At 41.3% G+C, this 12595-nt stretch overlaps 1 protein-coding gene across 1 annotated transcript in view; it reads right to left on the bottom strand.

Moving 5' to 3' along the window:
* The window catches only part of LOC147885127 (uncharacterized), a 100805-nt gene extending 88467 nt beyond the window's left edge, over positions 1–12338 (bottom strand). Inside the window, exons 1-2 of the mRNA XM_087397307.1 lie at positions 12188–12338; positions 10284–10471 (exon numbers count right to left, since the gene is read on the bottom strand). Of these exons, the coding sequence (XP_087253433.1) occupies positions 10284–10451 (168 nt within the window). The 5' untranslated portion in view covers positions 10452–10471; positions 12188–12338. The remainder of the gene's footprint in view (positions 1–10283; positions 10472–12187) is intronic.
* Between the last annotated feature and the right edge of the window lie 257 nt (positions 12339–12595).

The raw sequence follows: 12595 nt of genomic DNA, 5'->3' as shown, positions 1-12595 counted from the left end.
GATATCTTGCTGTTGCTGGGGATGATGATGATATTGATGATGATGCTGAGATTGATATATAGTCGACCATCGACATGACTATGTTGTACTTAGGACTTAGTACTACCGTTCTGCATTTTTGCATTTTTTGCATTTTGCATTTTGCATTGGTATGGATGCTCGTTTAGTAGCTCCACTACCACAGCTCGTTGTATCAGGATTTTCACAGTCTCATAGACCCATCGGTCTTTCGAAGACTTTAATAAACTTTCTTTCTTTCTTTTCTTTCTATCTATAATTTTTCTTTTGCTGCTGGAACCAGCCATGATTCAAAGTTGTATAAGTTTTCTTTTGCTGCTCGAACCAGCCATGATTCGAAGTTGTCATTGGAAGTTATTCGCTCAATGTTTGATGCGAATCTTACTTATGGAGCTGTGAATTTAAGTACAATGGTATCCAAGCACAGTCTTTGGTGACTACGATCCAAGCCCTCAAAGCTTGCAGAATTTGCTACGATTCAGAGTGGGAGAGAAGATTCGCCATAAATAAAGCAAGACGAACAAACTTCAGATAGTCAGCGATTCAAATCCAAGAGCAGCACAAGTCAATGGCAATTTGTAGATGACAGGTTCTCAGCACTGAAAACAAAGTATTTTGATCAGCCAGCTATCTTAGAGATTGGCGCAATTTGGCATGGAGAATACTCCTCTGTCTTTTGTTTCAAAACAGCAAATTTCAAGTCCAGTGTCTCAAATCTTGATTATTTGATTCAGTTTTGCATGCTGTCCAAAACAACAAAATCTTGGACGATTTGCAGTTAAAAAGTATTGGTTTCAGTTCCAATTGCTGTTGCTGTCCCAAATTGTGATTCAGAATTGGTTACTTTTTCTCAATGATCTTGTGCTTTTTGTATCAATTCATGTTTCGAAACAGTCCTGCCTAGTTTGTGATTTCAGCTACATACTTGCAATTTGGAAATTGCGAGCTCTTTGCACTTGATTTGAAGTAGACAAGAATCAGTGTTTGTTTCCAATCTCTTAATTATAAAAATTTTGAAATTCAAGGCATCGCTTATGGAATTGTGGCCAGCATGTATGGGTCTCCTCTAGAAAATCCAAATGGGTGGTTGGGACCCAATCCTCCACCAGTAACTTTGCAAACTGGAGAGCAAGCAAGTCGAATTTCTGGTATGGACATAGAGTTTTCTTATGACAGTGGCCATGAATTCCTTTTATGTCAGAATTATCTTACATATCACAAAGTTATAGCATGGCTCGATTCATGGGGATCTCCATGACGAGAATTCTGCCTCAACAAAGTTTTGGGAAAGTACATCAAAAGGCCAAGTATATGTATACTTATTACTCTCTTCTTTTATTTTCTAACCCTTGTATGCTAATACGAGGAGAGAAGTGTCTTGTTTTCCTGATTGTTTGAGAACAGAGTATAGTTCAAGGGAAGGCCACCTCAATTAAAGGGTGTGTTCCCCAAGGTTGAAAATCAATTTTCACACAGCTATTTATTCCAAGTTATATTATTTCGGCTCCGGAGGACTCCAGTTGTATTGTTTTTGTTAAGAAACTAGTTTCTTCTATTTAGTCAAGACTATGGACTTACAATCTTGTCATTGCAAAGGAGAATGGATATCTTTCGCGTATAAAAAGAAATACACAGTTGGACCGTATGTGATCTATGAATCTATTAAGTGCAAAGCTTGGTCTCTCAGTTAATTCCAAAGCAATCAATTTATATGATTCAAGAATAGCTTGAGGAGTTATTATACAAGGGAAACAAGTACCCTTGAGATCTAAGGACAGATCCCACTTGAGGGTAGCATGTTCTAAGTTAGCCGAATCAACAGTCATGAATATGGTTTTACTCCGTTATGACACAGTAATATGTTTCCAATTATCTCATTTCAAAGGATTTCTGTTATGATATTCAGTTTCATTGTTTCTTATCATGGAGCATGATATGCTCAAGAACCGGCTCTTTACATGATGGAATTTTATTATGGTCATCGTTGGCCAAGTCAAAATTTTATCATCCTACATTTTTCCTTTATTGGAACCTGTTTATAGAATAAACAGAAATCTTTATGGTCTCTCATGTGTTAATCTGGCCAAAGTCACACAGCTTTAAAGTTATCCATTAGTAATATACTCTTTTGGACGGACAAGTTTCGGGAGCAGTAAGTCGACACCTAACAGGCATGGTAAGTGTTTGGCGACTTATGAATGGAAATTTGAGAAATTCTTCAAAGAAAGTTCTTTTCAAAACAATTCCAAGAAGAGGTTCATACTACTTGGAAAAGTATCAGTATGCATTTGTAAATCACTCCCTTTGAGAAGACTTGAAGAGTCTCTCAAGGAACGAAGACAAAGAAAGGCTCCCAGAAGTAGTTTTTACAAATGTCTAAGGCCGAGTATCTCATTATGTTGATAAAGTTTGCCTTACATTTATTTGAAGATCTAACCACTCATAAATGAGAAGTCCATGGAGCTTAATATGCTTAAGTATTGGTACAAGTGAGTGTTTCTAACATTTCTTTTCAATTTTAAGATGGAGTTGCAGCCAAAGAAGCCGAGGGTAGTACAAAGCCCTTAGAAGTAGCAACCAGTCTTATACCAGAACAAATTGTGTATCATACAGAAAAGAAAGGACCAAGAGGTAGAATTACCGCAGGTACCTTGTCAAGTTCAAAAACTATTCGGCACTTGATGCCAAGTGGGTAGATGAGGAATTCTTATCAGAATATCCTCAAGTTTTACAGTTGTACCAAAAATCTTTTCAGCCAAAGACAACTAATTAGAAGCTAATGGGATGTCATGAAATCATATTTATCCCAAGAAATAAAGAGAAATCTTTATTAGATTGACTTCGTTCATAGAAAGAAATTAAGAGAAATCTTAAGTAGATTGACTTTGGTCAAAGAAAGTTAACTTTGGTTAACTAGAAAGAGTTTTTTTGTTCTTTGCTTTGCATTGCTGAAGAGACCTGTGGGGATGCCCACAAGGGACTAGGAATAGTCCAAGGATCAAAATGCATGCATTTGCGTAACCTCTAATGGGTTAAAGTGTTGGATTTTGTTAGCACTGCCTTCCAGGCAACGCGATCGTTACACTTTTCTTTAAAAAGTGTCCCACACCACTTTTCACCACGTGACCCCCTACTACTTTGGTTCTTTCTCTTTCACTCTCTCTCTCTCTCTCTCTCTCTCTCTCTCTCTCTCTCGGAGTTTGCAAATCATTCGAACTTTCCTATACACGGGCTTCCATCACAGGTGTTGCAAATTAACCATTCATTCATCTTGATAATTGTTTTCCTTTGACAGAACCAATTGAAGGCAATGCTCGCGAGTACTTGTACTCACTTGTTTATTAAATGTGTATGGCCTAAAAGAGTGCAAAAAAGGCCCAAATTTTAAGGGGCAAGTGCCAAAAAGCAGATCCACAAGAGCAAAAAGCACCAAGAAAGTGGTGCCCAACTTTAAAAAGGACCCATTAGAGCCAAAAACGAAATTCAGCACCAAAATTGGGGAAATAAAGTCCCCAAAGCCAACTTTTTAAAGAAAAGCAAGCCCCAGCTTTTTGGAAAGCCCATGCTTTCGGGCTTGTAGCCTAGTCTATAAAGAGAGAGGCCTTGTGCCCTCACGACTAGTCTATAAAGAGAGAGGCCTTGTGCCCTCAAGAACACAGAGTGTATTATACTCAGCCTCATTCTCTTTTATGAGCAAGTTGTACAAAGTTTTTTTCTATTGCAATAAAGACCTTCGGGGGGGCCAGCCCCTTCTTTCTAGCCCCTAGTGATGCGCTTTCTCCCTCTTTCACACTCTCTACGGCGATTTCAGTTCAGCACTATCTGTGAGTTTTCTTTTGCTGTTTGAAGTTCCCAGCCATGATACGAAATTGTCTTTGAAAGTCATTTGCTTAATTTTTTATGTGAATCGTATTTATGGAGCTGGAAATGGTTACACAAGCCCCAACAATCCCCCAAAATGCAAAATGGCTGTAGTAATCTAGCTTGATTCTTAGATATTGCATCCTACATCATTAATTCCCCTGTGGAAATAAGTCACCATGCTTAATAGGAAAAATTATTGTGCTGCCATACATGGTGTTGTTAGTGTACTGGTGCAAAAGTCTATAAAATATAGCCCCTTTGGGCAACCAATCTTGCCTCGTACAACAAGTTGGTAGATCCTCTATTCCTTTGTTGCCACACCTTACCCTTTCCACCAGCACATATACGTAAAGGAAAACCATTTTCTTTAACTTTCTTTCTATGTATCCACTTGCATCTTGCAACATTCTTTCAAAAATGACAGGTCAACTGTCAACAAATCCCAACATGACATTTTTTACAATGGCATCCACTTCATGTTTATGGCATTCTTTCAATGCACATGCCTGAGTCGAACTCTGACCGTTAGTCACCAGCACTACTTATCAAGAGGTATTTGCATTCTCATTAGCTACTAGCATTTGGCTAGTTACCGTCCTTTTCTTGCCCTCAAGAACATCCTATGACTTTACATCGTCAATGGGCTTCAAGTACCATCCATATAATTTTCTCAAAATTTTATCGGCACCTTTGGGCTGTTGCAATGATTCTACCCCAAATACATTTGGCATTCCCATGTCTTTGAACGTAGACTTGGATGCCTCAGCAAGATGCTTGTTCTTCCTCTCTGCCAATTGATTCCATTTAGTGTCCTCAATAGTGAATGGTTACTAAATGCCTTCATACCTAGATGAATCCAGGAACATTCCCAAACTCATCCTCTAAAAACACGACATAGTGCAGTTTCAATCTCACAATAGTCACTCATAAGATTGAAAACCATAAACTCCATCACGCATAGCAGGGACTAGTTACTAAATGCCTTGCTTGCTGCAAAAATATTTTGAGCTGATCACTTTATAGTCACCACCTCTATGATCTATCACCTCTTATAATCTAATTTCCTTGACACTTCTTTTTATCTCTAATTTCTTGCTTAAGAAATACAATTAAACATTTTTTTTAAAAATCATCTATTAAACATATATTCTTCAAACTAAATGATTCAATCTTCATAGGCCCAACCAAGTCTCAGAGCACAAGATCAAGGGGTGCATGTGCCCTTTTTTCTCACGTTTACCTTTCCATAAACTCACCTATCATAAAAGGAGATATGTGGATCTACCCGATCCAAGGCGTTTCCAATGTGTAAACACTTTTTGGGCATATGTGAGCCATGCTTCTACCCCAAAGATTTTGTAGTGAGCTGTTCCAAAGTGAGCAATGCATATTCTTTCTTCAACACATTGCAATCAATGTAAAAAGGGCCTTCATATCTGCTACCTGAGCCCATGACTCTCATGAATGGTTCCTTTATAGTACACTTATCGTTGTGAAGCTAACATCATTCCCATCACTACACAAGGGTATAACACTGAGCAAGTTCTTTCAAACACTTGGTACACATCTGACAGCCAACAATATATCTCGGACACAACACCACGAGTCCTAATGGGATCCCAGTCAGGCCCAAAAGCAGCTCCAACTGCTTATGAGTGACACGTGACAAGACAAGACAAGATAGGAGATTCTCTAGGACATGGAGTTTCTTTTTCCTTCATGTCGTTCCTCATCTTACTTCATCAATAGTTTTCTTGGAGATGTGATAGAAACCTCTAGTTCCCTCCATGGGGAGTGTACTCTCAAGTTGAGTCCAGTATTCAGGGGGCTACATCCCAGTTGGTGGCTAGCTTTGAGAGCCACAGCCGCCATCAATGCAAGCAACCATGATGAGGCAAGGCGACCTCTTTCTCCTCACCCATTCATCTATTAATTGCTAGTAAATGTTGTTACACATGTTGCAGCAGCTAAGGACGACAAGAGTCCATCGTTTTTAACAAAGGGAGCCAAGAGCGACAAGGGAAGCACATCCACCACCCTCACCATTTCCAATTGCCACTAGTCTAGAGAATATCGCTGCCCCTTAACCAGTCCGCCGCACAACATTGTGGCTTGTAGCTAACCTTGCAAGGGATTCACACCACAATTTGGTTTATGCTTCAAACCAAGAATGGGTTATTAGTCAAAGAAAACTACAAAGTTAAATTAGCCCAAAAAAGCAACCTGAAAACTAAAATATTACAACAAGCAGCCAATAACTTGCACCTAAATTTTCATGATTTGTTTTTTGTTTCAAACAAAATTCAAGCCATCGCCATCCCATTATCCATATCTTCATCATCCCTAGGCATGGGGTGGAGCCTACATTTCACGCATGTTATTTGGTTTTTTTAATAAAAATATTTGCCTTTTTTTAGACATTCCAAGCATTGGCACATGTCAATGCAATATCAATAGCAAGAGGACAATCATCACTAGCAGCAACACAAGCCAGTAATTCAAATTGAGACAACTTTGGCTTGGTTTCGTCATATCACCTCTCCTCCATTTGCGGACTGTCTTTGTGACTTTCTAAACCCATTCACTTGCTGACTCAAAGGTGCAATATGGACCAAACTTACCCCTAGGCATAGGGTGGAGGCCAAATTTCATGCATGCCATTTGGTGTAGTAGACTAGGGCAAGCAATGGAAGCTCAAGAAATGAAGCAATGAAGACAAAAATGAGCTGATATAAGAAATTGTTGCGATAGAGAAATAAGTACAACATACACCCTATATGATGAAACCCTAGCATAGGGTGTTCTGGTGGTCCTCATTGTAGTAATTGGTACATGTGCTAACTGTATCAATTGTCCTAACTGCCCCTAACTAGGACTACAAGGCACATACCAAGGAATGAGTGGCACCTATGGATAGCCCATACAATGGCCTACAAACCGTAAGGGCTGAAGTTGTTGGAATATGAAGCCAAAGTGAGTCAAAAATGAGTGTACTAGGTGTCTTTGATGATCCTCGGGCCTCTTGGGAGGTAATTCTTGAGGAAGTGCATCTGAGAAACAATCCTGAAAATCTGAAATAAAAGCAGCCCTTTCTCTATCTAAAGCAGAAAGAGTAGAGCCTTCATGAACTGATTGGCTATTCTCTTTGACAAAAATCAAGTACGCTGAGATATGACGCTTTATTACATTGGAAATACAAGAAGTTGAAACTACAGTGTGGGAACTGATGTGCAGATGAGAAACAAGAAGATTTCTTTAACTCATAGAGGCAAAAATCATGTACATCAAAGCTGTCGGAAGCCTCAAGTCAATGTGCCGGAGTGTCGGTACAATCGAAATGACTTGTGGGTAAGCTCGGGAAGCTCAAATCACTGGTGGAGGTCACGGGAGTCCAAATCTGAGCAAAAAATGCCAAAAAGTAGCCTAAAACTGCTCGGAATCGCCTTCTGACAAGTTGTACAGACTCCTAGCACTGTTGCGCATCCGCCTGCAGAGGTCCGTACGGACAAAAAATTGATTTTTTTTCTCTCAATGGTGCGGGACAGGGTCGTTTATGTTTGGGCAGTGCGAAAATGTCCAAAAAACGTCAAAATCGGACTTGAAAAGGTCAAAAAACAGCCGCTGGACTGCTCCAAAATAAGTTTTTGGCAACCAACTGATGAGGAATGTCCGCCAATGCTGAGGGAGAACCACGAACTGATGCGGGAGTGAGCCGAACTCACAAACGAGGACCAGGAGCAATCACTAGGACACCGGAGTACTTGATGGCGAGGAACCATGGCGAGGCTAAGGGGAGGGAGGCTCTACCTTAGAGGAGAGGGGAGCTTCCATTTGCGGGCTTCTCTCATCCTCTAGATAGAGCAAGAAGAAGGGGAAGGTAGGAAGGGAGGCTTTGATACCAAATGAAGGAACATGGTGGAGAGAGGGAGAGAGAGAGAGGATAGGCTAGGGAGAGAGGAAGTGATACTCAAAAGGAGACATAATGAAATGGAAATGAAATGACGAGAGCAATGAACAAAAATGAAAGTACTCACATGTAGACCAAAGAGCTTGTAGCTTGATACTTGATTGATTTGACACTAGACAAGTACAGCTCTTATATAAGAGCACACACACACACACATGAACACCTATGCATATGGGATAACTCCCAATATGACACGTGGCATCCATAGGACTCACTAGACTATAAAACACCCCCTATATAATTCCAGCAAGCTCACCGTCTAATATACCTCCTTATCGTGTCAGTAAGACACAACAGGAAGAGATAATGTCACAAGTGAAGGAACTCTTGGAAAAGGGATTAGTACAGTCAAGTAATTCTCCTTACTGTTCCCCTGTGTTGCTTGTGCAAAAGAAGGATGGCAGTTGGAGAATGTGTATTGATTATAGGGCTTTGAATAAAGTCACAATTAAGAACCGTTTTCCAATTCCACGCATTGATGATATATTGGATCGGTTGGAAGGTTCCTCAATGTTCAGTCGTATTGACCTTAAAAGTGGATACCATCAGATAAGGATACGGCCTGAAGATGTCTATAAGACTGCCTTCCGCAATTCATTTGACATATATGAGTTCCTTGTGATGCCTTTTGGTTTGACTAATGCACCTGCCACTTTCAATAGAATGATGGACAGAATTTTTAGAGCACACAGAAAGTTTGTGGGCACTTTCTTCGATGACGTCACTGTGTTCTCTAAAAATGAGCAAGGGCATTCTAGCCTCCATCCTTTTTCAGTGGTTTTGTTTGTGAACAAATGGGTAAATGTCAGATGGTGATCATGCAATGGTTAATGGTTGTGATATATGCTTTATGAGCTGTAAATAAGTGCTGAAGTGATTAAAGGTTTAGTTCCACTGCCATCTGAGTGATTAGAGGCCGGTTTCAGCGGGGAATACTCTTTTCACACCTCGTCATCTCCAGCTCTTCTCTGTCCTGCAACACACCCTCTTCTCTGCCCGTCACTTGCTCCACATCCCGTCAACAAGTGAAGCTGCTCCGAGCTTGATGTGAGCTCCAAACACTTCCCGACTTCTCCGATTACCGCCCCGATTGTCCTTGGTGCCCAAGCTCCACTTTTGACCGACTCTCCGAGTGCTCGTGACACCTCCGGCCTCTACTTTGACATCGGTGACTCTCCCTTAGCCAGTTTGAGAGTCACTATGTGAGTGCTCCATTTAGCTATCCCATGGACTTTACCGACGCATCTTTTGGGGCATTCCTACCTAGCGCTTCATCGACATCGTCATCGTCTCGCAGGGATGTGCACACATGAGCAGTGGCTACTTGGAGAACATCTCTTATCATAAGAGATCTACTTTATATTACTACATGCTTGATGTTATTTTGAAATCCTCTGCCCTGGGTAGTCCCCCTAAAATGATATGTATTGAGTTTTTTATTTTCATTGAGTTAATAAAGTCCTCTGCCTTGGATTGTCCTCCTGAAATAATGTATTTCTTTTATGGTGTGTGACTCCATGTTTCTAGTTAGTCCCTGGAGTCAAGAGGGGGATGTACTGTAGGCATAGTAGGCAGAAACGGCCTTCTCTCTCCATCCTCTTCATCCTTCTCTCCATCTTCTCCATCCTGCAAGCTGCAGCTTGGCAGCCTGCTCTCCATCCCTCCATCCTTCTTCTCTCCATCCTCTCTTACCTGTAACCTCTCCATCCTCCTTCACTTCTACCTCTGATCCTCCAGACTCCTTCCACCTCTCCATCCTCTTTTACCTCTGAGCTCTCCATCCTCCTTCTACCTCTCCATCCTTTCTCACTTGTGACCTCTCCATCCTCCTCCTCACCTCTCCATCCTCCTCAATGCCGAGAGATGCTTATTGGGTCCATGTCTCCCTTCTAGATAGTTATAAAGGAGGCGGTGGCTCCAAGAAGTGGAGATGCAACTATTGCGGCATAAGCAAAACGGGGTCTGTCACACGGGTAAAAGACCATCTAGCGGGTTTTGCTGATACCAAATGTTGGATCGAGGTGTGGCAGCAAGACGAGATGCAGACAAGAAGGCTAAGGACTGTATTGCAGGAAGTGTGGCCATAATGCCAATACAAGAAAATAAGGGATACACACACACAAAAGGAGAGAGTGTGTGTTCCTACGCACGGGGGAAAAAGAACCTCCCACAGAGGGAAAAGTGCCCCGGCAAGTCCTACTGTTCACTCACCACTACCAGTGACAATATTCATGCAACATGCTGCTGTTCACACACCATACCTGTGGCATAACACTGTCTACCAAATATAGTGCTGCATGGAAAATTAGCATCGCATTATTAAGCAGATTACTTTCTATATTTCAATTTTGAAAAACATTTGTTGTGTTGACCTGAAAAATGAATATCATCCAGAATGAGATTCAACAAAAATGTGCCCATAACAAGCAATTACCTTTGTCACAAACACAGAAGCGCACTCTTGTTTGCAGATACAGCATCGTTGGTCATTAAGGACGAATCGCAGTCTTGCTATACACTTAGAACATACGTCTCGATGCCCACATATCCCATATCCAACCCATTCAAGGGGTTCAGCACAAACAGCACAGCACTCCTCCATCTTCACCAGTGAAAGCTCCACTGCAAAATCAATACAGTCCGTCGGCCAAGGCCCCACCAAGCACCAAAAGGACGGACAGAAGGTATGCCTAAACTAGTGCTGACATTACCTAAGTTAGAAGTGATAAATAAATCAATAAAATACAAGTTTTGACTGCAAGGTCACCCAAACACTTCCCTTGATTGTGCTTCAAATAGACCGTATTCCTTCTCAAAATTATAATAAGAAAAGAGAGGTTTTCAAAAAGAACCAGGGCATTCTTCAACCAAACTAAGAACGTGAAAAGACATAAGAAAACACTGGACACAGCATATGAAAGCCATACCCAAACCTGATAACAGTTTCAGATTGACTACTACTCGTGTATGGTCTATTCTCACAAAATATTTATGATAGATAAGGTCAGGAGGGAACTGCAGACTTTCAGCAACATGTAGGAGCTTCAAGGGCTGGTCAACCAGTCCTGACTGCCAGACCGGCCACCTACATCTGATAGATTAGGAGAAGAATAATGCAGAAAGGCCAACTCAAGGTGAGCATGTTTCCTGAACCCTATAGGATTACACATATGACTACACAGCAATTGACATAGTTTTACTAATGTCCACACTATACACAATAAGACTGCACATACACCAACACCTGACAGCCTAAATGCTTTGCTACTTAAGATGCATCCACAGTACAAAGTTGACGAAATTTGAACTGGACCACCTAATAGCATAGAATGTGCCACATGTCAATGACTCCAGCGCAGAAATGTTGGGATATGAGGTTCGATACCCCACTTGTAAGGCTTGAAATGAGGACTGAAAGGTATGACAGCTGCAAGATTGTATGGGCTTGAGAAGAATGCCACAAGGGGCACTTGGGGATCATCTCTTTGTATCAACTCGATGGGGTTTCCCACAATATTTCCAAGGAGTCACCCAAAGATGAAATCATTTGCCAGAACACCAAAATTTGGATGCAGGCTCAAAGGAATACATGACATCGAAAAACCTGCTCCACTCTAAGGAACAATCATTGGGAAACATAGGACGGCTAAGGTAGCTAAAGCATACTCTCATTAAACACTGGATGCCAATTAAACTTCAACTTAGTTTTCCTGGTTCTTGAACTAGTTACGTATAAGATGCAGTCTATGTGAACCAAACCAGATTACTGTGATAAGAACGTTAAAGTTTGAATAAAACGATGACATGATGCTGAGGCCCAACCAGTTTTATGTACACATCTAAGTAAGATACCTTACTTTGAAAGGAAGACCCGATTTTGAAAAGAAGAATCTCCTCACATGCAAGAAGCGATATTTGAAAAAGCCACAATTCTTCTAACCAAAAGTCTCGACGTGACATTGTTTGCCAACACGAAGTGTAGCATTTTACAATCCAATCGTGGGTTGGGAGGGGAACGACGGGGGACGGGGGAGAGAATGGCAAGTCCATCTAAAATGCGAGCTTATCAGCTAGAATTGGACATCTGGACAGAAATGATCGCACCTGGTACCCAATCAGGAGACTCATACCGTGGCATCTCCCAAAAACCTCGCTTGGCATCTCAAAAAAGATTCGTCACAACAAAACGGAAGCTAGACGGATGGCGGCAGGGAGATTAGACCCAGGAGCGCGAAGACTATTTTCCGGCGAGAGGAGTCCGAATTGAAGCAAGAATGATTGGGGGAAGGGAGAGAAAAGCAAAAAAATCAAAATCAAAACAAAAGAGAGGAGGCGTACCAGGACGAGGAAGAAAGGTCGGGAGGGGGATAAGGATTGGGAGCGAAGAATGGGGGTGAGCAGAGATGGCGGTTGATGGCCAGGAGTGAAGAGCAGAACAGGAAAGAAGAAGACCAAAGGAAGAAGAAAAAAGTAGCACGTTGGGATTAACAAAAGGAGCATCAATGAAGGTTGTCAACACATCTTTCTTATTTATTACCTCATCTTTTTATCGTTACACCACCATGCTTCTCACACCCTTGCAACTTTCTTTTTGGGGCAAAGCCATACCGTTTGTTTTGGGTTCTCTTCTAGCGCAGTCACGCCAGCCAGTTGATTCGACCACCTATCAAAAGGATGCACGTTCACGTGTAAATAATTGAGGAAGAGGGTTTGCAACAGTCTCAGTAATAAGGTTACTTATTGCTC

The sequence above is a fragment of the Dipteris shenzhenensis genome, chromosome 26 (assembly GCF_047967505.1).
Source record: "Dipteris shenzhenensis isolate YYH24624 ecotype China chromosome 26, Dip_SZ_1.0, whole genome shotgun sequence".
Lineage (NCBI taxonomy): Eukaryota > Viridiplantae > Streptophyta > Polypodiopsida > Gleicheniales > Dipteridaceae > Dipteris > Dipteris shenzhenensis.
This window is presented reverse-complemented; position numbering and strand designations above follow the sequence as displayed.